Source organism: Ovis aries, chromosome 18 (assembly GCF_016772045.2).
Source record: "Ovis aries strain OAR_USU_Benz2616 breed Rambouillet chromosome 18, ARS-UI_Ramb_v3.0, whole genome shotgun sequence".
In the NCBI taxonomy this organism is placed as follows: Eukaryota; Metazoa; Chordata; class Mammalia; order Artiodactyla; family Bovidae; genus Ovis; species Ovis aries.
This window is the reverse complement of record NC_056071.1, coordinates 30873810-30899110: the sequence shown is the minus strand read 5'-3', so window position 1 is coordinate 30899110 and position 25301 is coordinate 30873810. Positions and strand designations below refer to the sequence as shown.

Genomic DNA, 25301 nt, shown 5'->3' with positions numbered 1-25301 from the left:
TTGTTACCCGTCACTGCAGATGTAGTCTTGTCTTTCTCCCCGGAGGGAGTCGCCCAGGACAGGGGTTCTCCTGGCCCTGTCCGTCTAGGGTACTAGGACCCGCCGCGGCCTGTATCCCAGCCAGCTCAAGCTTTTTCCATGAGGGCACCGCTGGCTCTGGGGCCCCCTCCAGAAAACAATCCCCAGGCGGCGCCACGGCGGCGTCCGGCCGGAGCGGTGGCGGGGCGGAGAAGCGAGAGCGGGGGTCTGCGGGTTTCCGCGCACCCTTCCTCCACCTCCCGGGTCCCGGCTCTGGCGTTCTCCTTGTAGCCCCGCACGTGGCAAACTTTCAGAGTTTTCCTCACTTGCGTCACGGAAAAGGCAAGAGGGTGACGGAGCCCGGGAGGCGAGGCGGCGGCTGGAGAGCTCCCCCGCGCGGCGCTTGAGCCCCTCGGGGCGTGAGGAGTCTCCCTGAGAGCGCGGACAGGCTGCGGGGGCGCGGCTGCCCTAGGGTCTGGCCCCGGAGGCTGCCTCTTCCGCGACCGATCGTCTTGCTCTCGCATCCCGATCTCCCCGCGAGTGAGTAAAGGCGCCCGCCACAAGAGAAAAGAGAGGAGTAGGCGGGAGCCAGGCTGCTGCGTCCCAGGCCAGCGGGAGGGCGGAGCCGGGCCGTCCCCGGCCAGCCAGGACGCAAGGAAGTGCCGCGGAGTTTGCCCAATTCCCCAGCCTGCTTTTCCTTCTCCCTCCCTCTCCCCACCCCTCAACCCCTCCTCCCCGTCCCCCCGCCGGCTATTCCCTCCTTCCTCGGGACGCCACCTCCCGGAATCGCCTTTTTTTTCTGTTGTTTTGGATCTGGCTTCTCGCTGGCGGCGCCGAGGAGCCGCGAACGCTAGAGAAGAACGCGGGCTCGGGGCTCAGGCCGCCGCCCACCGGCGGGATCCCGCAGGGCAGGACGGCCGGACAGACGGCCGGACAGACGGCCGGCCGCACCATCAGCTCTCCAAGCTCACTCTCCAAACTCCTGTTGAGTGTGTGCGTGCACGCGAGAGGGGGAGGAGGGGGTCTACGTCCAGCGCTCCGGGGCCGGTTACCAAGGGGATTACCTTTGGACGAGGGTCCTTGGACTCAGATCAGGGTCATCTTCAGGCTCAGAAACTGCTGAGGAATTAGGCAAACAAAAGAGGCCACTCAGCTAGTGGCCAGGAGTCGCCCGAGCGCCTCGTCGCGTCCCCTCCTTTCCCCCGGGTTGGGGCTGGCCGCTTGGGGGCGGGGAGAGGGCATCCGAGCCGGCTGAGGGCTGGGGGCCGGGCCGGGCCGCCGGGTCGCAGAGTTGGCCGGCCTGTTGTGTAAGCCTCAGTCCTTGTTTTCCCGGCCTGGCTTGTTGTGAAGCCGGACACATCCACCCCTGGATTCGATTCAGGAGGCTGCCGCTTTTCTCCTTGCCCCTCTTGGATTTTCTGGATTTTTGAAAACCCAGTGGCCCAGGAAGAGGAGGAGGAAGGAGGAAGGAGATCTGCAGAGGAATGTGAGAGCCTCCCGAGGCCCAGGCTGGAGGAGCCAGAAGCAGCTGGGAGCCAGAGCTACCGGAGTTTCTGGGACGGTGGTTTCCAAGTGATTCTTTTCTATTTTAGAACATTGTTCCAGCGGAGAGTGTCGAATTCTTGCCTGCTCAGGGCTGGTTTTCTCCCAGTCACTTGACTTTTCTTCTAGGAGTGGGAGGAGGAGAGACTCTCTCCTGCAGGGGCTGCGGAAGGAAGGGAGGAAGACCAGGGACATGAGCCCTCTCGACTCACAGGCATGTGCGGGCAGACCTGGTAGGGCCGATTCTGGGCCATGGACATTGCTTTGAAGAGAGAAGGCTGGATACCTTCTGTGGGTGCTCAGACCCCGCAGTAAGGGCTGAGAGACCGAGGGCTGTGGCCAGCCTTGAGTTGCTCGTGCATCCTCGGACACCATAACAAGTGTCCTCAGTTCTGGGCAGGACTCTCCTCAGCATTCTCTACCACTGGCCCAGACATGGCACTCAAAGGGCGAGCCCTCTATGACTTCCGCAGCGAGAACAAGGAGGAGATCAGCATCTGGCAGGACGAGGACTTGGTCATCTTCAGTGAGACCTCGCTGGATGGCTGGCTGCAGGGCCAGAACAGCCGTGGGGAGACCGGGCTCTTCCCTGCCTCTTACGTGGAGATCCTCCGTTCTGACACCGGCTCCAACCATGCCGACTACTCCAGCAGCCCCGCAGGCTCTCTGGGCACCCAGGTTAGCTTGTATGACAGCTCCAACACTTCCAGGAGTGGTGGCGGCAGTGGCTTTCTGTCAAACCAGGGTAGTTTCGAGGAGGACGATGACGATGACTGGGATGACTGGGATGATGGATGTACGGTGGTGGAGGAGCCACGGGCCGGTGGGCTGGGCACCAACGGGCATCCTCCGCTCAACCTCTCCTACCCTGGTGCCTACCCCAGCCAACACATGGCCTTCCGGCCCAAGCCACCCCTGGAGCGGCAGGACAGCCTGGCATCTGCCAAGCGAGGCAGCGTGGTGGGGCGCAACCTCAACCGCTTCTCGTGCTTCGTGCGCTCTGGCGTGGAGGCCTTCATCCTGGGTGACGTGCCCATGATGGCCAAGATCGCTGAGACATACTCCATTGAGATGGGCCCTCACGGCCCCCAGTGGAAGGCCAACCCCCATCCATTTTCGTGCTCCGTGGAGGACCCCACCAAACAGACCAAATTCAAGGGCATCAAAAGCTACATCTCCTACAAGCTCACACCCACCCACGCCAGCTCACCTGTCTACCGGCGCTACAAACACTTCGACTGGCTCTACAACCGCCTGCTGCACAAATTCACTGTCATCTCGGTGCCCCATCTCCCGGAGAAGCAGGCCACAGGTCGCTTTGAGGAGGACTTTATCGAGAAGCGGAAGCGGCGGCTCATCCTCTGGATGGACCACATGACCAGCCACCCTGTGCTGTCCCAGTACGAGGGTTTCCAGCATTTCCTCAGCTGCCTGGATGACAAGCAGTGGAAGATGGGCAAGCGCCGGGCCGAGAAGGACGAGATGGTGGGTGCCAGCTTCCTGCTCACCTTCCAGATCCCCACAGAGCACCAGGACCTGCAGGATGTGGAGGACCGCGTAGACACCTTCAAAGCCTTCAGCAAGAAGATGGACGACAGTGTCCTGCAGCTCAGCACGGTGGCCTCGGAGCTGGTGCGCAAGCATGTGGGGGGCTTCCGCAAGGAATTCCAGAAGCTGGGCAATGCCTTCCAGGCCATCAGCCATGCCTTCCAGATGGACCCCCCCTTCAGCTCTGAGGCCCTCAACAGCGCCATCTCTCACACGGGCCGAACCTATGAAATGGTTGGTGAAATGTTCGCCGAGCAGCCCAAGAATGACCTCTTCCGGATGCTCGACACACTGTCTCTCTACCAAGGCTTGCTCTCCAACTTCCCTGACATCATCCACCTGCAGAAAGGTAAGAGCCAGTGTGGTCTGGAGACCCTGATGGCGTCTGCGCTCTGCAGAGCACAGGGGCTATGAGGATGCCCAGATGGAGCAGAGCGGCGCAGCTAGTCTTTCAGTCGCTGTCTCATCTGCTCATTCAGCAAGGGTGTTGAGCACCTAGCAGACGACAGGCACTATTCTAGGTACAGGGATATTTATGGGCAGGTCTGGTCCCTGTCCTCATGGAATTCACTGTTTACCTTCTTGTCTGTTCATTCATTCAGTCACTCATTCATTCATTCATTTATTTTCTCTGTTTTTGTCTCATTTACTCGTCTACCCATTATACATTGAGTCCTCCAAGTTATTAGGCTGGGTTCTGGGAACACGGAGCTGACCAGGGCCCAGGCCTTGCCCTTGAGGAGCCCACAGGCTTGTGGGGGACATGGGCACAGACCCAGATAATGAGAGCACAGAGCATAGCCTGTCTTCCCGCTTGTTACCAGCTCACCTCCCTGCCTTTGCAACTTCAGAGACTGTTCTCATGGCTGTACATCCTATCTGTGAGCTTCCTCCCTATCTGTGTTCAGGAGGGTTGGCTGTCCCCATTTTGCAGATGAAGAAGCTAGGTCCACAGAAGGGTGGCTGCACAAGGAGTCCTTGGCCAGCTGGGACTGTCCCTTCCTTTTGCACCTCCCCAAGGACACATGCATTTTGGCCACCTCCCAAGCTCAGCCGTGTGTTCAGTTCTCACGGTCTCCTCCCTAGGGGAGGGACAGGATGGGTCCCTGTTACTGTGGGGCTGTCAAGGAACTGCCAGGGAAGTGACTCATACCCGGGTCACCGAGGGGCACCCGGACTGGGCTGAGGGAGAAACCGGGGGTCCAGGTTCCTGCCCACATGGTCCATCCGATTCCCCCTTCATGAGCCTGGCTTCTCTTCTTGCCTGAGCACTGAGTCAGGAGCTGACCCGGCAGGTGGCTGAGTCTTGTGGACTACAGGCAGGGCAGGAGGGAGGTGTGGTCCTCCCCAGGGCTGCTTGGTAACTCAGGAAGAACGTCTGCAGGGCGTGGGGCTGGCTCCCAGGCCCCTGAGCCCTGAGGTCAGGCCTGGCTTGGTGGAGAGGTTTCCTCTGGGCGGGGCCAGGAAGCCGGCTCTGCGCTGAGCCTGGGGGACAGCAAACATCACCGCCCTGCCTTGGTCGCTGGTAGTAAACCAGCCTTGTTCCCCTTTGTTGTTGTTTAGTCACTAAGTCGTGTCCGATTCTTCGCCACCCCATGAACTGCAGCACGCCGGGCTTGCCTGTCCTCTATCTCCCCGAGTTTGCTCAGACTCATGTCCATTGAGTCAGTGATGCCATCCAACCATCTATAAGAGGTTCACTTCTAGAATTTCTCCAGCTTCCAGACTCTTTTTTCCCCTTACTGTCTCTTCTTCCTCCTTCTCCGCTCTGCTTTTTTTTTTTTTTTTCCTTCTCCACATTCCTCTCTTCCTCCTTCCCTTCTTTCAGCTTCAGGAGACATGACCTGAGTTCTGGTGCTGGCTCTGCCCCCAATTTGTTGTGTGTCCCTGGGCAGTGCCTTCCCCTCTCTGGGCATTAGTTCCTCAGTCTGTAACACAGAGTGGACACTGTGAGCTCTCAGGCTTTCAAGGGGGCGGGGTGGGGGAGAGAGTCCTGGAGAATGTCTGGTTGAGGACAGAACGCTGCCTTAGTTTCGGCTCTGAGTTCTGGGGAGGGACAGGGCAGGGGTGGTGGCTGGGGCCGGCTGGCCCACTGGGGCAGGTGTCGCCTTGTGCGGAAGTAGAGCCATGCTCACTGCTGCACTAGGGCCTGGGAAAGCTGGTTCAACCAGCTCCTCGGATGGCGTGTTCCTGTGTGGGCAGGAGGAGAAAGGTGAGCAGGGGCAGTGATGAAACAGCTGCTCATGTGCATGGCTAGGGACCCTCCACACAGGGCTGAGCTGAGAACAGGAAGGCAACCCTGGACTCAGGGCTCCCAGGCTCCCATTAGAGCAGGAGGGATAAAGTCAGTCTGGCCTTTCTGGCCCTGGGTCAGGGGCACGGAGCTGAGAGAGGCCACTTCTGAGTTTCCACTGGAGGCTAAGATGAGGGGCCCAGTGGCCCTCTGCCGGTGATGTATTCAACCTCAGACAGAGGCCACACCTACCTTCCCTTAACCAGAGGACCCCTCCCCATTCGGCCAAGGGCTTTGGGGCTTACTATTCTTCTTTCTAGGCTCTATACCACCACTCCCAGCCCTGTGTGAGGCAGCTACTACAGTGGTTAGGGAGTGGGGCTTGACTGGCTGAGACAGAATTGGGCAGGCTTTGGGGAGCCACAGCCTGCTGGGGGGAGAAGTCCCATGGTGGCCCTGTGGATAGAGACCTTTCACAGAGGGAGGAGCAGGAAAGGTGGGCCCTGGGTGCCCTGAATGCTGTCAGCCTGTTCATACACTCTAAAACACGGTGAGCATGTGGGAGAGGCTTTGGAAGGAAGGAGACAGGAGGCCTGGTAGGGTTTAGGAGACCAGAATTTGGACACATGTTGTCTTTGAGGTGACCCCGATTGAGTTTCCTCCCCTGAAAAAGCTTAGGAAAATGGGCCATGGAACCCATTTGGTGCAGAGGTGAAGCCTACCAGCCTTGTTGGCCCACCAGCTCAGTCCCTGGAGCTCAGTCCAGGGGTTTCTCTTATAGGGAGAAGGGTAACCATGTGATTTATCATCCAAACCAGGGCAATCTTGTGGGAGGAAAAGCGACCCTTGATAATAGCTAATCTGGGACAGCGAGGGGAAGCAGTGACTGTCCAGGGCCCCTGCCTGAGAGCCAGCCAGGGCAGGACTCTGTCCTAAGACTCATCACAAACAGACATCAGTGTGGGTCCCTCCATTCCCAGATGAGGGGCAGTGAGGTGGGCTGATGATCAGAGCAGGAATTGGAGCTCCAGTGTCTCTAACTCCACAGCCAGGTTGTAGCCACTGTGTCAGACAGATGGGAGTGGGGGCTCCCTAAGGGGTGGGTGCCTGGGGTAGACGAGCCAGAAGGGGAAGGACCAGGGAGGGAGTTGGGTGTTCTCGCACCAACTCAGCTGGCATCCTCTGTGGCCTGGAGGCAGGCCCTGGACCACACAGCATGCATGGAGGGGTCATGGTGCTCACAGGTGGCCAAGGCAAAGTGGCCCTTGCAGGACCAAGTTCTACCCTGGGGGAATAGGTGGGTCTAGCCGCTGTGCTCTGGGCCGTCACCAAGCTCCCCTTCTGCCTCCCTTCCTAGGCTCCCATGAACAAAGAATCGTATGGCCCTGAGCCACCACCAGCTGGGTCTTGGCTGTGACTGAAAAGCAGTTCGCACCTAGCTGCACAAAGCATCTGGAGCTCTTATCCTGGAGCTCCTGGAGTTCCATCCCAAGTACTTTAAACGGATTAGTTCAATTAAACCTCTGCTCTGACTAGAAGGCAGGGACCATCATTATCCCATTTTACTGATGTGGAAACTCGAAAGTGCTGTACTACCCTGAGCAGCTGTCAGCAGCATCATAGGTAGCCCAACCTGTCCCGTTTGACAGTGAGGAGACGTGCAGTCCTTGTTGGATGACACAGTGGACTAGGACCCAGACCTCCTGCCCTCAACCTAGGGTAGGAACAAGATGGATTCATGGGGGAGTTTAGGGAATATGCCTGAGACTCTGGGGATCTGAAACCTTCCTGTCCCTGTTTCTTGGATCTGGTCTATAGGACAACTGCCAGGGCAGGAGGTGCCCAGGGTCCTCAGCTCAGGGTGAGTCCTAGGTGGAATGTGGTGGGGTGAGGGGGGACTGGCCCAAGCCCTGACTCCCGGTTTGTCTCTGGGATGCGTTAGTGTTAGCTGGTACCAGTCCCACATCTGAGTCACAGGGTGGAGGGTGACAGAGAGCAGGGTGGGGCCTCCTCTGGCCCCCATAGGCTTTGCCCCCCAATCCCTGGCTCCCTGCCTGTCTGTGGATACCTGGCAATTGCAATAGATCATTCCTATTATCTGGGCCTCAGTTTCCTTCCTCTAAGGCCATGGGATTGTGCTTAGTCGCTCAGTCAGGTCTGACACTTTGTGACCCCATGGACTTTGTAACCCACCAGACTCCTCTGTCCATGGGATTCTCCATGCAAGAATACTGGAGTGGGTAACCATTCCCTTCTCCAGGGGATCTTCCCAACCCAGGGATCAAACCTAGGTCTCCCGTGTTGCAGGTGGATTCTTTACCATTTGAGCCACCAGGGAAGCCCAGGTCCATGGGCTATTTAAGGCCTTCAATAGCTTCTTAAATGCAGGTCCATCCCCACCACACCCAGACTTTTTCAGGAAGGTGGAATCCAGGCTGGTATGTTTCCTTTGCTGAAGCCTAACTCTAGTTTCTTTGTCCAGCTATTTTCTACCTTTCTTCTTCTGGTTCTTTCTACCCCTTGGGACCTTCTCCAATTCCTGAGTCCATTGTCTGGATGCCTCATGTATGTGCCTGGAGGACTTGGCCTAGGCTCCCTGCAGTAGAAGTGGTGTCCACTCCTGCTCTGCAGGGCTCCCTTGGGGCCAGATATCCCGCACTTTGTGGGCAGGAAGGAGGCTGGGAGCCCCTGGACAAGTCCTTTCCCACCAGGGCCTGAGTTTCCTCTGAAGAGTACCGGCGTGGTGGTGGAGGTGAAGGTGGCCATGGGGGTAGGGGCTGGACAGCTGTCCTCTAAGGTTGCTCCAGTTCTGAAGCCTCTCAGGGCGTGTCTCATCTTGGTCCCACAGTCAATCCCTCTCCTGCCCAGGTCTGGGCGATCAACCTGGGGAAGGGACCCAATTTGGAAGAATCTGAATGAATCAATAAGGATGGAACGAGAGGCAAGAAGAGGTGGTTCAAGGAAGGTGCTGAAAGGACTGAGTGGGCTGGGAGCTGGGCACTGTGGAGTTCTTTTGGGTGCTGTGTGAGCAGTCCTGGAAGTGTTGCAAACGTGAGTCGGCCTGCCCGTAATGCCACTATTTGCCGATTAGCCACACACTTGCCATCTTCCATGGGTACTGCTTCTAAAGGCAGGGTTATTTCTGGCACATAGTATATGCTCAGTAAATGCGTCCTGAATGCACTGAACAACTTGAGAGTAAACAGATTACGTTTCAAAGGTTCCTGAGAGGCTCCCCCTTAAGGAAGAGGTGGGAAGCATTGAAAACAAGCCTGTTACTCATGTGCAATGGGTACTTTTGAAGTGCTCCAGGAGCATGCTGTCCTCTGTGCCAAGCCTGCCCACCTCCATACTCTTCACACTGTGGATTCCCTACAGCCCTGTGAGGAATGCCTGCCAGGCACAGGCACACTGCCTCCCTGGCTCAGCAACTGCCCACTGGCTTCAGCGCAGAATCAGTCAAGTGCTTGTTAATTCAGAACTGAAATCCTTTCACCAATTGCTTGTTGATTCACTCAGGTTCTTCCAAATTGGGTCCCTTCTGCAGGTTCATCCCCTGACTCCCCATCTGTCACCTGGTTATGACAATGGCCTCCTCTAGTTGCCCGGGGACTGGGGTGAGGAGGGAGCAGAGCCTATATGTGAGAGAGACACACAAAAGAAAACCCCAGGTGGCCTTTCAGCCTCTGTTTTAGAATCAGCAGTGTGATGGGGGCAGGAAGAAGGATGCTCCCTGTGGGAGTGGCACCTGATCAGAGCCTTGAATTATGCAAAAGGATCCGGGAGGCAGAGATAGGGAGGCAGGAGAGAAAGGGTGCATTTGATGAATATGGGGTCAGTGCGGAACAGGTGCAGGGGTCAACTCCCAGAGGGCCTCCCAGGCCAGGAGAACTGGGGACCTTGCTCTGCAGGCCAGAAGGAAGCCAGGGGAGACCTGGAGTCAGCTTGGCTGCTCTTCAGGTGCTATGGAGAACCTCTCAGAGGTTGGGACTGAAGTGGGGAGATCCGTGGGGGGCCTGTTGCAGCAGTCTGGTGAGATTGAATCAGTTTATCAGACACATGTCAGAATCTGCGTGGGCTAGGCTTTGTTCTAGGTGCTAGAGACATTGAGCTCATACCTGGAGGGATGCAGTCAGAAAAACCACAGAGAGGTAAGAGCTGTGGTGGAGGGAAGCCCAGGACACCTGGGAGCAGGCGAGGCGCCTGATGCAGTGGGACTGCCCAGAAGGCTTCCTGGAGAAGGTGATATCTGAGCTGAATGGGGAACCAGCATGAGGGCTGATGAGGCCTGTGGTGGATGGGGACAGCCTGGTTGTAGAAGTCAGTACAGCTAGCAGGGCTGTGACCAGTCAGGTGTGCGCTGCTGGCGTAGCCTCAGGTTTGGAGGGAAGATGGTACGTCTGGCTTAGGACATGCTGAAGGTGAGGGTTCGGGGGACATCCATGGACCATGGGTCTGGAGTCCAGGAGGGAGGCTGAGTTGAGCCAATGAGGCTACTGTCTGCCCTCTAAGGGTCTCAGGGCGGGGTTAGGGAGCTAATGGGAGAGACCAGAGCCCTAACCGCCCTTGACCTCCACTCTGCCTGTGCCAGGCGCCTTCGCCAAGGTGAAGGAGAGCCAGCGCATGAGTGACGAGGGCCGCATGGCGCAGGAGGAGGCTGACGGCATTCGCCGGCGCTGCCGCGTGGTGGGCTTTGCCCTGCAGGCCGAGATGAACCACTTCCACCAGCGCCGCGAGCTCGACTTCAAGCACATGATGCAAAACTACCTGCGCCAGCAGATCCTGTTCTACCAGCGGGTCGGCCAGCAGCTGGAGAAGACGCTGCGCATGTATGACAGCCTCTGACCGAGTGGCCCAGGCCCTCGCCCCGCCCCCGGGGCCTTCCCACACCAGCAGTGCCTGGAGGGCGGGGAGTTGGGGGTGGCCTTTGGAGGAGTCATGAATATCCCTGGGAAAGTCCCTCACCCCTTAGAGCTAGGGGCACAGCAGGGATGAGAGCTGGGCCAGGAGCCCTCCAGGCCCAGGCCTGGGCTGCTGGTCAGTCACTTGAGGCCAGGCCAGCGTCTTAGCTTCCCCTGGAGCCTATAGCACATGCTCACCTGGCCACTTCCCCCTCATTCGTTCAGTAGACACGCGGGCCTGCTGCGGTCAGACACTGGGCATCCAGGGCTGCGACACGCCTGCTCTTGTCCCCAGTTGAGGTAGGGGTCAGACACAGAAACAGGCGGGGGCAATACAGAATGATCGATGGTAAGGAATGGGCTTCTGGAAGCTTGCCGAAGGGACCACTTGTTCTGCCGTTCAGGGATAATTCCATGGAGCAGGTGACATGTGAGCAGTATGTCTTGAAAGATGACAAGGACCTGCCAGGCAGTGAGTGGGGACAGTGGACGGGGAAGGCATTCAGAGGAGAACAGCCTGGAAAAGCTGTGGAGGCCTAGAAACTCCTCTTCTCCTCTCCTTTGTCTTTCCCCAGCAAGTTTGGGCACCTTGGTGTGTCCCCTTGTGTGACAGAGGGTGGGGATCTGCCTGGCTCCCATGCCCCTGTCCCTGCCCCGCTTCTCCCCACCCCGCAGGAGGGGCTGCAGGCCAACTCCCTCCCGACTCCCCCCTTCACCAGCTGAGCCCCGTCACCCCCTGGCTAGGGGACCACCTTTGCCCTGGGCTCAAGGTGCTGAGACAAGCCACAGACCCCAGGATTTTGGTGGTACCTGCCTGGAGGGGACATCCGCAGGTTACTGGGTATTTGAGTTCACCAGCCATAGCTGTCACACTCCTGGCAGGCTTGGACCTCCAGCTCCCAGGGGCCAGCTTACCTGTCGCCCCAGGGATCCCAGGCCCACCTGCCCATCACCAGGCTCACTGTGATGCCATCCAGGTCCTGGTGGGATTGTGCTGTCTCCCACTCACGTTTACATCCTCAAGGGGGCTCTTCCCACACCCCCAGGTCGGAGTATGGTCAGAAACTGACAGATGCCACTGCTGGCCTTCCCAGGAGGTCATGGCTATTTCTGGCTGCTGCTGCTTCAATCTTCATTCTTTCTTGTTTTCTTGATAAACCTTTTCCAATTAAGATAACAAAAGTATGACTCCTTATTTGGATCCCGGGGTGGGGGATGAGGGTGGAGGGAAGGGTGGAGCCCTAGTTGTCCCTGGGAGCAACTGGACCAGATTCTGAGGTCGTGATGGGCACAGTATTCACTCCAGAACCTCAAAAGTTGGTGGGGGGAGGGCCGTGCTGGTGGTCGGGGCTAGCTGGGGACCTCTGGGTGGCCATGGACCCCAGCTCAATGCAGACCCTTCCGAGACCTCACTCTCCTCTTTTCTCAAACGGGTGGAGTCCTGCCAGGGGTTTGGCTCTGCTGCTCTGTGATCCAGGACTGAGGGTCGCATGAGGAAGGGACAGTCTAGACAGGGGGTTCGTCTCTCCAGGAGAGCATATCCCAGCCTTGCCCCCAGGAAAGCCCAGTCCGGGAGAGGGGGTGGGTGTGTCCTTCCCCGGGCCATCCAGTCCAGGGTGCCTAGCCCTGCACTGGCTTCCTGGTTTGAAACTGAGGTGGACCCCCAAGCTGTTCCCTTGGGTATGTCCTAGGCAGGATGGACAGGAATCTGTTTCAACATAGGAAAGAGGAGGGCTAGGGGGCTGAGGTTCTCTTGGGGGCAGTGGAGACTGGGTGGAGGGAGAGCGGCTGGGGTCCAGGCATCAGGGGAGGCTTTGGCTGGGCTGGGGGCTGCGGGAGCTCACGGCCGTGACATGGAATGAGGGGTGGCAGGTACAGCGGGTAGAGGCAGCAGAGGCTCCCTGATTGGGGCAGAGAGTCCTCAGAGGAACTTCTGGAATGGGCCCCTGGCCCTGGGTCAAAATTAGGTCAGATTTGGGACTTTCTGTGGAATTTTCCCCTCTCTCCTCCCTGCCCTCCTTCCTTCATTTTCCAGTCCATCTGAGGACCTTCCCACCCTTAACCTCTTCTCAGCTTCAACCTCTAGGCAGCCTTCTGCAGTGAGCTCTCTGACCATGGGGAGAGGTGGGGGTGAGGGGGTGGGCTTCCCAGGGCTCATCTGTGTTGAGTGATGGGGATGCTCTTAACACCAGTGCCTGGAGAGTCCCCTTGTTCATGCTTCCTGCCCTGGGAATAGCGTTGCCTCTTGTGTATCTTAAGAGGGGTGGCTACCTCCCACACCTGCCGTCCTCAGGGTGAGGGGGCTTAGTCTGACACGTTTCTCAGGAGGGGCTGTACGTAGGAAAAGTATCGAGATGTGAGCTAAAGGAAGGGAAGGACGGGCCAAGCCTCTGAGGTCTCTAGGCTGGGACGGATGTCTGTGTGGTGGAAGCATGGATGTCACAGCCCTTCTCTCTGTGTGGGTTGGGGTGCTGGGGGAACTTGAGATTGATTTGGGCTGGCCAGCCTCTTTCAGCAAGGGCCGGGGGACCAGTGTGCGTGGGGGTCCAGTCTGGTAGTGGCTGGGCCTACTGGCTGGCCTCAGTCACACGCTGGGCAGATGTTCCAGACTGAGCTGGACCCAGCTGCCTCCAGTTTCCTCCCTTGGGAGGAGGGTGGAAAACAAGGCCTCTCTTTCTGCCCTGGGCAGCTACCGGGACTTGGAGGTGGGGGGCAGGGACCCCGAGCCTGTCTTGGCCCAGCCCAGGGAAGGAGTCTGCTTTGTGGCCTCATATGGGGGTTGGAGAATGGGGATGGCTCTGTGATCCTGCACCCAGGTCCAGGGGCTCACAGGTGCATGGGCACACAGGTCACACCTGGCTCCACACACACACACATGCATGGTCACACGCTGACACACCTGCACTCCCAGCCACAGTGCAACAGTCACACATTCCCAGCCACGTCCACACTTGCCCACACCCACATGCGTGCTGTCTGTCTCAGTCACTGTCACTCATAGCCCCACCAAAGTCCTGTGCACGCAGGACTCATCCAGTGGCACACACACTCAAGTCATGCACGGCCACAAAGTCACACATGCACATAGCGAAGGCGCACACACAGATGCTCTAGAGCCGGCCTGCATCACCTCCTGGGGGAACCAGTCCGGATCCTTCATCCTGACACCACCAAGTTCAATTCCTCGTTGCACAGACGGGAAAACTGGCTATATCACCCAGTGGGGATGGGGCATGCTCTGGGGTCAGAGACCAGTTCCCAGTGGGCTCTGTGGCCTGGCCTTGGCCACTCCTGGGCAGTCCCTGGGGCCAGGCTGCCTCTGAAGGCCCCTGGCTGAACCCACTCAACAAAGCTCCAGGCATCTCACATCTAAGAGCCAGGATGTGGTGGGCAAGTCCCAGGCCTGGGCGGGAGGAACATTCCTGCACCATCTCCTCCCCAAGCCTGCAAGGACTAGGCCCGCCCTGCCTGCCCGCCCGCTGACTCAGGCCTCCAGGAGCCAAGCCGGCTTGGCTCCCTCACCCACCCCAACCCACCCCAACCTGCTTCCCCACCACTGCGGCTCTGCTCCCTCTCTCTGCTGCTTGGGGCAAGAGGAGATGGTGAGGCCTTGGCAAAAAGACCATGAGGAAGCATAAAAATTCACCTCCCCCAGATATAGCTCAGAAGGGCTGATTGTGAAACCCCGCTCCGGGCTTTGGCAAAGCTTTTTCCCTTTGGTTTTGTTTGGTTAGTCAAACCCCAGTGCAGTCTAGTCTGTTTAAAAAGCAGTGTCTCACACAGTTGCGTCCTCCTTGGTCCACATGGCAGCCCTGGTAGGCAGTTATGCCATTTCAAGACAAAGAGACTGAGGCTTGGCCCGAGAGAGGATGCGACCTGGCTAGGGTCACACAGTGGGTCAGGGGTGGGATAGACTTGAACCCAGCTCTCTGGCCTCATTCCCTAAAGTCACCTTGATTAACTCCAGAGGGGTTGGCAGATCTTAGCTCCAGAGGTGTGAAAAAATGGGAGGCTGGCAAACTCACTGCTGAAATGTGCAGGGACTTTGAGGGTGGGGTGAGTCCCGCCAGCCCCCCAGGGGTGAAGAGGCTGAGGGCAGCATTGCACAGCGAGGTCTGCAGTGACTCAGGGTCTCCATTTACAAATGAACATGTGCGAGGAACATCACTTCATTTTTCTGTAATGACCTGAATTTCCCTTTTGCTTTCTCGTTAACCCACCCAATAGAAAAGTAATCTGAAATCAGTCTTGGGACCCTCCTTTCCCCAGGGAGGCATGTAAGTTTTGGGGCTGGCACATTTGAAGACTTGAGGCAGGCCCCTGGCACTTTGAATTTTAGAAGCTGAATCCCTGATCCTATCACTCGCATGAAATTTTGCCTGCATTCCTCATTAAAGATCATTCGTATATACCTACTTGAGTTGGGTTCAGTTAATTACTTGACAATGTCTTGTCGTGTAGATATTTAATTAAATTTTATTCATTTTGATTTTGTCTTTATTTTATTTTGCTTTTTGGTGTTTTGCTACTTTTTGTCTACCTGGCTACAAACATTGTTGTGGGTCTTGCAGAGCCCCTGGACCCTGGCAGTGGGCCTGTGTGCCCACCGTGATCCCAGGTTAGCACTGGACCTTTGGCTCATCTTCCCCAGTCTCCTGCCTTCTCACCACCTGCTCTTTTGATCCCACCCTTAAGCCTCCGTGTGTCTGGCCCTTTTTCAGTCTGGGGCACTCCAGGTTCCCTCAATTGTCCTTGTACCTTGTGGGTCTCAGGGAACCTCAAGCGGCTGGCAAAATCATTCCATAGCCTCCACCACACATTCAAGCATGAGGTGCTCTGGGAAGCTGCTTAAAGACCCTGTGGAACCCTTTGTCTTCTGAGGTCTGGTTCTGCCTGGGAAGGGGTTCAAGTCCCCACTGTGCCTGGATCTCCCAGCATCTGGGCCATCCACCATCTCCTGGGCAAGCAGTACCGTGGTGGACAATGGGATGGCCAGTGTTTCACAGCCACCCAGTATGCAAGAGATAATCAGCATCATTTCACAGACTGGGAAATAGGGCCCAGTGAGGGAGGTGCAGAGTAGCAGAGTTGGTGTGAGTGGTTCCCAGGGTCTGGGCTATCTCTGGTGGGGAGGCAAATGACTGATGCCCGAGGTAGGAGCTGGGGGCTGGCTGGTGCCTGGAGGTACCTGAGGCCTCTCCTGGGCTGACTTAGTCCCTTGGCTGCCATTGGAAGGAGTGCTCTGGGTGAGGGTAGCATGAGGCTCTGGCAGATAGCCCTGCTGCCCCCCAGACACAAAGGCCCTTTCCCTCCACCACTCAGAGGCAGGACTGACGTGGCTGAGCCTGAGTACAAACCACTCCACACCTGCTTGTCGTCGGGATGTTACTTAATGCTGCCATGCTTCCGCTTCTCCATTTATAACAGGAATTCCAGATGGCTGTTAGGAGGGATCTATGAGCCAAACATGTCAGCCGGACAGTGCCTGCACATAGCCAAGGGCCCAGTAAGGAGAAGCTGGGATTACCAGCCACCAAGCAGCCCTAGAGACAGGCAGGACCAGGAATACCGTTACCCCACTACATGAGTGAGAAAACTGATTGGACTAGCCCTCTAAGGCCACCCAGTGGGTGGATGTCAGGGCTGAGCCCGAGTGCACAACAGCAGCCATTGAATGGCTGACACGTGCTGCTCCTTGCTGGGCACTGGCCTCAGTATTCCCGGGAACTGTCTCTTTGCTCACCATGGTCTGGAAGGTGAGAACCACTTCTGGACTTCTCCAGCAGACGGAGACGCAGAGGCAATGAGTCATCTGCGTGAGACGGTGCAGCTGCTTGGTGGCAGGCAGGACTGACTTCTGCCTGGACACAGCCGTGCCCTTCCCACGGCACTAGGTGCCCTTCCAAGGCTGGCAGGCTGGTTGGTGGGCTGGGGTGAGTGGGCAACTGTCCTGTGGTAGAGCGAATGCAGGAGTGCTAGGAATCGAGGGGAATCAGTGGGGAGGTGGTGGGGATTGGTAGAGGTGACTGTGCACCTTCAAGGCAGCAGGTGGAAGGGCAGGGGGCTTGGCCCACAGTGAGCGCTGAGCAAATATTTATTGAGCGATAATTTTCTGTGGGCTTCTCTGATGGCTCAGAAGGTAAAAGAATCTGCCTTAGGGTGGGGTATGGGAGCAGGATCTGGAGGCGACTGGACAGATGAGGCCGGGGGCAGGGGGCTGGGTTCTGGTGTCCAGGAAGAAAGTGAGTCAGGAGGCTTCTTGCTCGAGGGGCTGACATGGGAGGCGGTGGTGAGGGTTGGTAAGGAAATGCTAGGACTGCGGACCCTGTGGGTGCTGAGGCTGAGGTGGAGAGCACGGGGGCTGTAGTCCTGGGGCTTCTGTGTGGGGCAGGGTGGGGCAGGCAGGGGTGCTGTGAGGGCTCTGTGCCTGGTGTCCCCCTGTGTGCTTGCCTGGGGGCTGACGCTAGGTGTGAGGTCCCCACCCGGGTGCTCTGTGCCTCTAGTCAACCGGCTACACATGCTCCCCACTGTGTCCTCAGCCCTCACTTCCAAGCTCAGGTCCTGCTTTGGAATCACGCTTGAAAGTGAACGTGAAAGTCGCTCAGGGGTGTCCGATTCTTTGCGACCCCATGGACTATGCAGTCCGTGGAATTCTCCAGGCCAGAATAGTGGAGTGGGTAGCCTTTCCCTTTTCCAGGGGATCTTCCCAACCCAGGGATCGAACCCAGGTCTCCCACATTTCAGGCAGATTCTTTACCAACTAAGCCACAGGGGAAGCCCAAGAATACTGGAGTGGGTGGCCTCTCCCGTCTCAGAGGATCTTCCTGACCCAGGCATTGAATCAGGGTCTCCTGCATTGTAGGCAGATTCTTTACCAACTGAGCTATCAGGGAATCATGCTTAGCTCCTCTCTTTTTCTCGCTTCACATCCACCTGTGAGCAAAGTTCCTCAAAAGAGATCCCACACTGGATCTGTCCCACCATCTCACCATGAGTCCCAAGCCCAAGTCTCTATGCTTGCCCAGACTACTATAGTAGTCTCCAAACACTTCTGTTTCTCCTTCTCCTGAAGATCTAACAGGAGCCAGAGTGAGCTGGGTTTTTTTTGTTTTTGTTTTTTTTTTTTAATATTTATTTGTTTGGCTGTGTTGGGTGTATATATGTGTAGCTGCCCCATGTGGGCACCTCCTTGCAGCTACTACAAATACTCTAGTTGTAGTCTGTGGGCTTACTTGCCCCTCGGCACATGGGATCTCAGTTCCCTGACCAGGGATTGAACCCGCGTCCCCTGCATTGGGAGGCAGATTCTAAACAGTTACTGGATCATCATGGAAGTCTCCAGAGTGCTTTTTAAGACCATATTCTAAATCAGATCACATCTGTCCTGTGCTTTCAACCTCCAGGGAATCCTGCTGTTCTTAAGAGAGATTCCTAACTCTTATCACAGCCACAAGGCCCCTTTGATATCACTGTGGAATCCTGTGTATTTTGGTCACAGAATTCCAGACCTACCGAGCTGCTATTTCTCAAGCTTGTTATACCTCAGGACCTTTGCATTTGTGGGTCCCCTCTGTCTGAAATGTTCTTTTTTCTGCCTTCTAACAAAAAGCTATATTTAGCATCTAACTTGGGCACTTTTAAGTACTTGTAGAGGAGACTGTGATATCTAGAGTTTGCTGGAAGCAAGGGATGCTGGGAGTAAGACACTGGCCCAGGGTTGATAATTGTTCTTCCTCCCAAATGCCTGTGTATTTTGAACCTCAGTTAATTCAGGTCTTTGCTTAAAACGTCACCTCCTTGGAGAAGCCTTCCTTGACTTCTTAGTTCTAATGCTTTGTATCTTTACCCTGCCTTTCCCCTCCCTTCATTTTACTTATCAATTGCCAATTATATATGTACACGTATTTAACTTTCTATTTTGGAAAGTTTCCAGCATATACAAAATAGAGAAGCTAATACAGTATCATGGATAGCTGTGTGTCCATGCCTGAGCTTCAACAGTTTTCAACCCTGCGCCAGTATCTTACTCCCCCACATTTGTTGCTTCCAGAAAACTCAAGCTATCACACAATCTCCTCTGCAAGTTAGATGTTAAATGTATCTGTTTGTTAGAAGACAGCCTTCAGGGGACCTGGGGTCACTCTGTCGTGCCCAGCATGGTGCCTGGCTCATAGCTGGTGACCAGACATGGCTGTGCCTTGGGTCTCTGGGGAGAAGGCGTGTGTGGGTTCTGGTTTGCACAGGTCGGCTGCTGTCAGGGAGTGGATCGGCACATGTCTGCGTGCACGGCCTCATGTGGCAGTCCCTTAAATTGTGTGTGTGTGCACACACGTGTGTGTTGCCGCAGCAGCTGACGGCTGAATGCATTCTTCTCCCCTGATGTCATCTCCCACACCCCCTAGGAGCCAGTGACTTGCTCTGGGGAGTCGTTCGCTCTTCCTAAGCAAAGTGTGGGTGCGAATGGGTGGGAGAGATCAGATCCTATCCCCTGCCCCCACCCCCACCCCGCCCCCCGCTTTAGAGGGCTGGGTTCAAGGCCAGAGCAGAGAGCCCCTCCCTGTTCCTCTCTGGTTAGCGGGAGGCTGTGCTGTCCTAACCGGCAGAGCGCGCAGCCTCCTTCCCTCTCTGGCACTGCAACCCTGCCCTGTTGGCCTTGGCTGGGTGGGGTGTGGGGTGCATACATACGCGGGTGGTGGTGTTCCAACCTGACCAACTCTTCAGGCTCCTCGGGTGACTCCTGGGTAATTGGGTTAACAGGGCCACTCACACTGGGGGTGACTGGGTGCAGAGCTCTGGTCCAGGTCTCAGAGCCCCCAACTTCCTACCCTGGTTCTGCGTCATAAGGGGTGGACCCTGGGGGCACGGGCAGTGGGAAGAAGTGCTTCCAGCCCAGCACTGGGCTTACTCTTGGGGGCTGCTTCTGCTCAGACCTGGCTTCCACAGGAGCGTCTCTCAGTCTGCTCCCAGAGCTCTGTCTGCTCCAGGGCCTGTGTCCTCCTTGCTCAAGCTCTGCATCATCTTCCTCCCTCTTAATGCTCTGACTTAACCTCAGGTAAGTCCTCTGACTCAATGGGGAGGCGGGAGGTCAGAGTGGGGCTGCTGGCTTCTCTTACCCAGAACCTGGCCCCTTGCTGCACACCTCACTCTCCCTGCCCAAGCCCAACAAAGCACACGCTCCCACGTCCATCTTCTTCAGGTGGGGGATGCATGCATCTGGCCTTCCATGAAGACCGAACATTTGTTCAGCACCTACTGTGCACCAGGCACTGTGACGGCTGTGATAAATGACAAAGATCACAGCAACACCAACCTGGAAGCACCTACAACATGCTGGATCCACGCCAGGCAATCCAACAACAACTGCTGTTACAACAGAGACTCATCACAGTGTCGACATTTACTGACTGTTTACACACGTACTGAGAGTTCACTGTCCAGGGCTCTTCTAAGAGCTTTGCAACAGCCCCGACCCTTTGAAACAAAGCCTTGGTCAGTTGCTCTGCTAGGTCCTAACTCAGGCAGAGGAACGGGAGCTGGCCTGGGCCTCTGGCTGGACACACTGGAAGGGATAGGAGATGGGGCAGAAATGAAGCAGTGGGGCTCTAGGCAGAAAGCGGGCGGCCTGCTCCTCCCAGCTGGCTCTATCCTCTCCAGTGTCAATGATCCCATCATGAGTTACAACAGGTGGGTGGACTTGTACAAGTTTATTGGGCGGGCACAGTCACCATCTCTGCCCTCCCTCCTTCAGTTCATGGATTCTGCCCCCAGACTCTGAGGTCCTCATGGCAGACTGTGGGGCAGAAGGGCGAAGGTCCTGAGGCCTGGAACCTTCTCGGAGTCCTCAGACCTTGCCCCAGCCATCTGTGCAGGTGACACCCTCACAAGGCAACCTTTTAGCTGGGTTGACTCAGAAGGGGCCTTTCCGGCCTGAGTCACTGTCTTCCAGGAGTGCCCAGGCTCTGCCAGCCTCGCCCACCTGCCTGCTTGCTCAACAGCCCTTTACAATAGGCTCCACCTTCCTCAACAGGACCCAACAAGGTTCCCCCTGCCGCTCTCTGGCTCTTGGCGGTCTCTGTCCTGGTCAGCATGGCTGGCAGCCCTGGCCCACCTGCGTTTGCTCTGCTGCCTTTGTGGGAACCAGGAATCCCACTGCTGGGAGAGGCATCCTTGGCACCTGGAGGGGTTTGGAGACTCGAGGAGGCCCAGCTCTGCCAGCGGATTGCTGTGTGACTGTGGCAAGGCACTCCTGTAAGGTTGGGACTCTGAGCCTTCAAGCTGAATGCAGGCGGTCTCGCAGTGGTTAGACCAGCTGGGCCAGGAAGGTTCTGGCAAGGGGCTGGAGTAGCAGGGGAGCCTGAGTGTAGGGGTTCTAGTTTGTCTCCCCCTCCTGCCCTGTGTAATCCATTTTGACTCTTCGGTGGGCTTCCACATTTAACTTGGTCAAAGTGTTCTGCCCATGAGATTCTGAGCAGATAGAACCCAGGTGTCTGGGTGGGAGAGAGCCATGGTTCGGGTGTGGAGGGACAGAGAAAAGTCTGGGAGGGAAAAAGTCAAACCTGCCCCTTAGAAACTCGAGGTCTGCCTGGGCTCAAGAGGGGAGGAGGGAGCCGGAGCAGCAGCGGGGAGCCTTATCAGCTCTCCTGGGGGATGAGGGGAGCTGGGAAAGGAGGTCTGGGTGGGACTGGTGTGAGAGACCTCTGGGTCTGTGAGGAGGGGCTGTATTCTGGCAATAGATGTTTCCTGACCATCTCGGCATGCCTAGCATTGGGCTGACATGACCCTGCCCCGAGGGAGCACACAGCATTGAACTGTTTCCTACAAGGTGTAGACCTTCTGCAGGGGCTGCAAGGCTGGGACCTTCTCCCAGGCTGGGGGCCTCTGAGACCTGGGAGGGGAGGGGACCTGGGTGCTCCAAAGACAGTCCCAGTAGCAGGGCAACACACAGGCTGGAGGTCAGAGTCAGCATTTATTTTGGTGGGGGCAGAAGAGTTAGCTTGGAAGCCTCCATCCAGCCCCTCCTGCTCCCCACCCTCTACAGGATGGAGAGTTCTGGGGAGGCCCAGCCCCACTTCCTGATCAGGCTGGGAGGTAGCCGGCTAGCGGCTTCTTCCCTCTTCTTCTGACTGCTGTGTCCCGCCCTGGAGGAGGCCTGATGCACTGACCCATAACCCTGGCTGGACACCTCCCTTCTTCGTCCCTCCTTCTGCAGGTGGGGAGGGGCCAGGGAGGGAAGGACGGGCTAGATCGCAGACGGCTTGGTGCGAGAGCAGCTGCACTGTCCAGGGACCTGTCTGTCGCTGGGAGGTAAGAGTGGGAGTGGGCAACTCCTTGCCGACTCTCTTCGCTGGATCAGACCTCCCTGCTGGCCTCACCCTCCCTTGCTTCAAGGACTTAGACAACCTAGCTAATTTGGACTTCAGGACTGACACCTGAGCCCTTCGTGACCTCACAAAGCTTCAGAAGGAAGCCTTGGGTTTAGCTCCAGGCTAAGGGCTACCTGAGCTGGCAGTTCCTAGGTTGGGGGCCAGGGGAGCCATGTTAAGGTAGAAAAGTCACTTCTGGGCCACTGGCTGATTTACACAAGGGCTGCTTCTGTCTTCAGGGACTCCCAGGACATCTGAAGTGTGAAGGAACACAGTACCACCCACCAGTTATCCTGGTGGCCACAGGGGGCTCCCCGAGGAGTTGGCACCTTTTATGATGACAACAGCTGTCAGTTAAATACTGTACCTCATTGCACTGAGAATGGACATGTGAGCAGGAGGTGGGTTGGGCATGCTCGGCATTAGCACTGCGTGCCTACTCCTGCCATGGAAAGACCCGGCGCTCTGTAAGGAGAAAGGAAGCAGCCAGAGCCGGAGGCCCTCCCACTCTGGGCTTCCCTGCAGCAGCCAGCTCACGCCACTAGGTTAGGGCACACATGGTGTGGTAGTTACTCACTGGCATGTCTGGGGCTCTTCAGGAAGGGCTGGGTATATTTCTGTTTGCACCTCCCACAGGATTTTTGGCACCAAATGCCCTTGCCAATGCCTAATCCCAGCGGTGATTACCCAGGGATGACATTAACTATGAGGGGACCTAGGATGGGACAGGGGGTGCAGAGAGAGGGGTCCAGCACGTCTGGTCCCCGCATCTTGGTTCCACTCACTGGCCAGGGCCCCCTCACATGTGCCAGCCAGGAACAGCAGACCCAACCTGAGAAGTTGGGGGAGGCATTGCTGCCCAGGGACCTCCAGCCCTTTAAGATCTGGAATCTTCAGGGCCCAGAGGAAGATGCTAACACCCTTAGCCGTTCCCATTGGTCAGGAGAGATTGGTTGTGGGGAAGGAGGACGATTTCTCTTGTTTCCTATTGGAGGACAATGGTTCCAGCTCTGTGGGTTCTACAGCCACCCCAGCAACTCAACTTAAAGGACCAGCTCATAGAAAGAGGAGAGGGGCTCAAAGGAAGCCCCCCCTTTTTTAGCATCTAAGAGGCTAAACCACTGAGGGTAGTGGGCAAGGCTTCTTCCAAGCTGGGGACCTGGGCCCCTCTGGTAAGCCCTACCCTACTCCCCACACCCTTTTCCACCATCTTCCCCACAGTGCGGAAGTGAGTTTGGACCTGGTGATGGGCCGCATATCCCGGGTCCCACGTGGCCAGCTTCTGGGACTGTGGGAGGACTATAGGCAAGGGGCATTCAACTCCGGAGTTTGCGTACCTGTAAGTGCGTGTTTGTGTATGTGTATAGGGGGTACATAGGCAAGTATGTATCTCTGTGTTGTGTTTCTGAAGGTCTGAAGGTGCACAGCTGTGAGCACAAGCCCACATTGTGTGTGTGTGTCTAACAGGGTCAGAGGCTCCCGGACATTCCTGAGTGCTTGTACACAGGCTGGCTACTATTCTCAGTGCCTGGGAGGAACCAGCTCCTTAAATGAAGGAATGGTGAGTTATTTTGTAAAGTGGGTAGCAACCTCCTTAAGTTGGGGGTGCTTATCTGAAATCTGCAAGGGGGTTTACCTAATAAACTGAGGCCCCACATTTAGAATGGACTCTGAAGATGGTGTGCCAGTCAAAGACCCTCTCCCAGGTCCTGGCAGAGCCGCTGGCACAACACCTGGGTGGCAGCCCACTGTCCAGCCCAGGCTTGAAGGAGCAAGAGCAGTATCGGCCTGTGCCAGCTCGCTGGGGGCAGGGCAGGCTGGGCCACGTGAACAGAGAGGGTGTCGTCAGGCCTCCTGGGGGAACCCGAGCCGAGCCAGATCCTGCCTGGCGAGTCCGTCACCTTCATCTCAGCTTACACTCCCAGGGAAACTGGCTGCTCTGCGTGGAGGCTGGCCCCAGATATCAGGGCCCCGAGGATGCAGCCTTGAACTCTGGAGAGAAGCAGACCAGAGAGAGGGGCGTGGCATGGAGACGCCCTTGGCAGTGCCCCTGGGTGAGGCTGGTGTGGGGTGGATTGGAGAGGCCAGGCTTGAAAAGGAAGCTGGAGCCAGGACTTTGAGCTCCGGGTACAGAGGGATCTCTGCAGAGCCGCTACTTATGGGTCCTGGCCACCTTCCATGAGGGGGAGGCTTTCAATGTGGCAAGAGGAGCTGGCTGTGCTCAGGGTTCTGGTCTACCCAATGCAGGAGACATGAGACACAGGTTTGAGCTCTGGGTTGGAAAGATCCCCTGGAGTAGGAAATGGCAACCCACTCCAGAATTCTTGCCTGGAGAATCCCCATGGACAGAGGAGCCTGGTGGGCTACAGTCTGTAAGGTCGCAGAGTCAGAAAGAATGAAGTGACTTAATACGCACACATGGCTGCCTGCTGTGCGAGACTCTAGACAAGCCTCTTGCCCTCTTAGTCCCCCTGGGTCCTCTGGGGGCCCTTCATGCAGTGACCTACCAGGATTCCAGGTTTCCTTCCCAAAACTTCTGAGAGTAGGGGAAGTCCTAGGAGGCTGGATGCTGAGATGTGAAGGGCATTGGGGGGAGGGGTGGTCCAGGGACAGCAGCGTGGCGGGGAGGGAATCTCCTCTCTTGCCCTAATTCCTGGTTCAGATGCTACAGATGTGAAGAATAGCAGAGAGGTGATGCTGCTGAGCTGCCAGAGGCTGGCTAGGGCCTTCACCCCCAGTGCAGCTGTGCTCAGGTCCCAGACGCCCCTCCCTTTACCCTCCCCTCCTCTGCCCTCGCACATGCCCCCAGAGCTCAGACCACTTTCCCCCTGTTTTTCTCCTGAGGACTTCAACCTGCTCCCAGGGCCTGGGCTCTTCTCTGGGACCTTGAATCTGTCTCCATTGCCCACGATCCTGGGAGACCCTCTGAAGGGAAAGGACCAGAGAGTGGTGGCTCCTCGGCAACTCATGAAAGATGGTCTGAGGATGCTTTGTCTCAGATCTCTCTCTGGCTACAGGGACAGATGACTTTTTGGAACGCTTGCCGCTTGCTCTGCCTTTGAAAAGCACTCTCGGTCCTCTCGTTAGGTCCTCTGTAGCCTGCCAGGCTCCTCTGGCGATGGGACTGCTTAGGCAAGAATATACTGGAGTAGGATGCCATTTTCTTCTCCAGGGGCTCTTCCCACCCAGGGATTGAACCCTTGTCTCCTGCATTGACAGATGGGTTCTTTAACCCTTGAGCCACTAGGGAAACCCTGTTGGAAGGGCAGAGACCAGCAGAAACCTTCCATGGGAAAATCTCCAGGGAACCGAGCAGAAGCAGCTGTGATGGTCCTTCTCTATCCCTCTCCCCATGCCCCAGCCTGGGGATCCCCAAGTCCCCCTCTGCCCCTGGCCCTGTGCCCCAGCCTTGGGATCCCCAAGTCCCCCTCTCCCCATCTTTGCTGTTCCAACCTCTTGAGAGGTGGACAGAGAAACAAGGCTGTGGAGCCCCAAACTCAGGCTAAGACATCTACAGCTGGGGCTCTGAATGTTTCTTGTTTTTGTTTTCTTTTCTTCAAGCTCCCTGGAGAGGGCCTAGCTTGTCTCTGCCGAACCAAAGCCCCATCCCACAAAGACTGGCCCACCTGCCCGCACAGGTGGAGGCAGAGGAGATCTGAAAGGCTCCAGGAGGTGGAAATTCAGGTCCCATCTATC

The 25301-nt window shown here is 56.8% G+C and overlaps 2 protein-coding genes across 4 annotated transcripts in view; one reads left to right on the top strand and one right to left on the bottom strand.

Annotated features, from left to right (window-relative positions):
• SNUPN (snurportin 1) overlaps positions 1–1241 on the bottom strand; it is a 43395-nt gene extending 42154 nt beyond the window's left edge. Inside the window, exon 1 of the mRNA XM_012098663.5 lies at positions 1083–1241. The gene's annotated coding sequence lies outside the window, so the exon portion shown is untranslated. The remainder of the gene's footprint in view (positions 1–1082) is intronic.
• SNX33 (sorting nexin 33) lies at positions 823–25282 on the top strand. Of its 3 annotated transcripts, XR_009597092.1 has the most exons (3): positions 823–3457; positions 23073–23166; positions 25167–25282. XR_009597092.1 is itself a non-coding variant. In XM_060401412.1 (2 exons), exons 1-2 carry the CDS (start codon positions 1996–1998, stop codon positions 23096–23098), a joined length of 1488 nt encoding a protein of 495 aa, XP_060257395.1. In that variant the 5' UTR covers positions 823–1995; the 3' UTR covers positions 23099–25137. The 3 variants fall into 3 exon arrangements, 2 of the variants coding, with proteins under 2 accessions (XP_060257395.1, XP_004017886.2); XM_060401412.1 differs by lacking the exon at positions 25167–25282 and having other exon boundaries at positions 23073–25137; XM_004017837.6 differs by lacking the exons at positions 23073–23166; positions 25167–25282 and adding an exon at positions 9933–14653.
• The last annotated feature ends 19 nt before the right edge of the window (positions 25283–25301 follow it).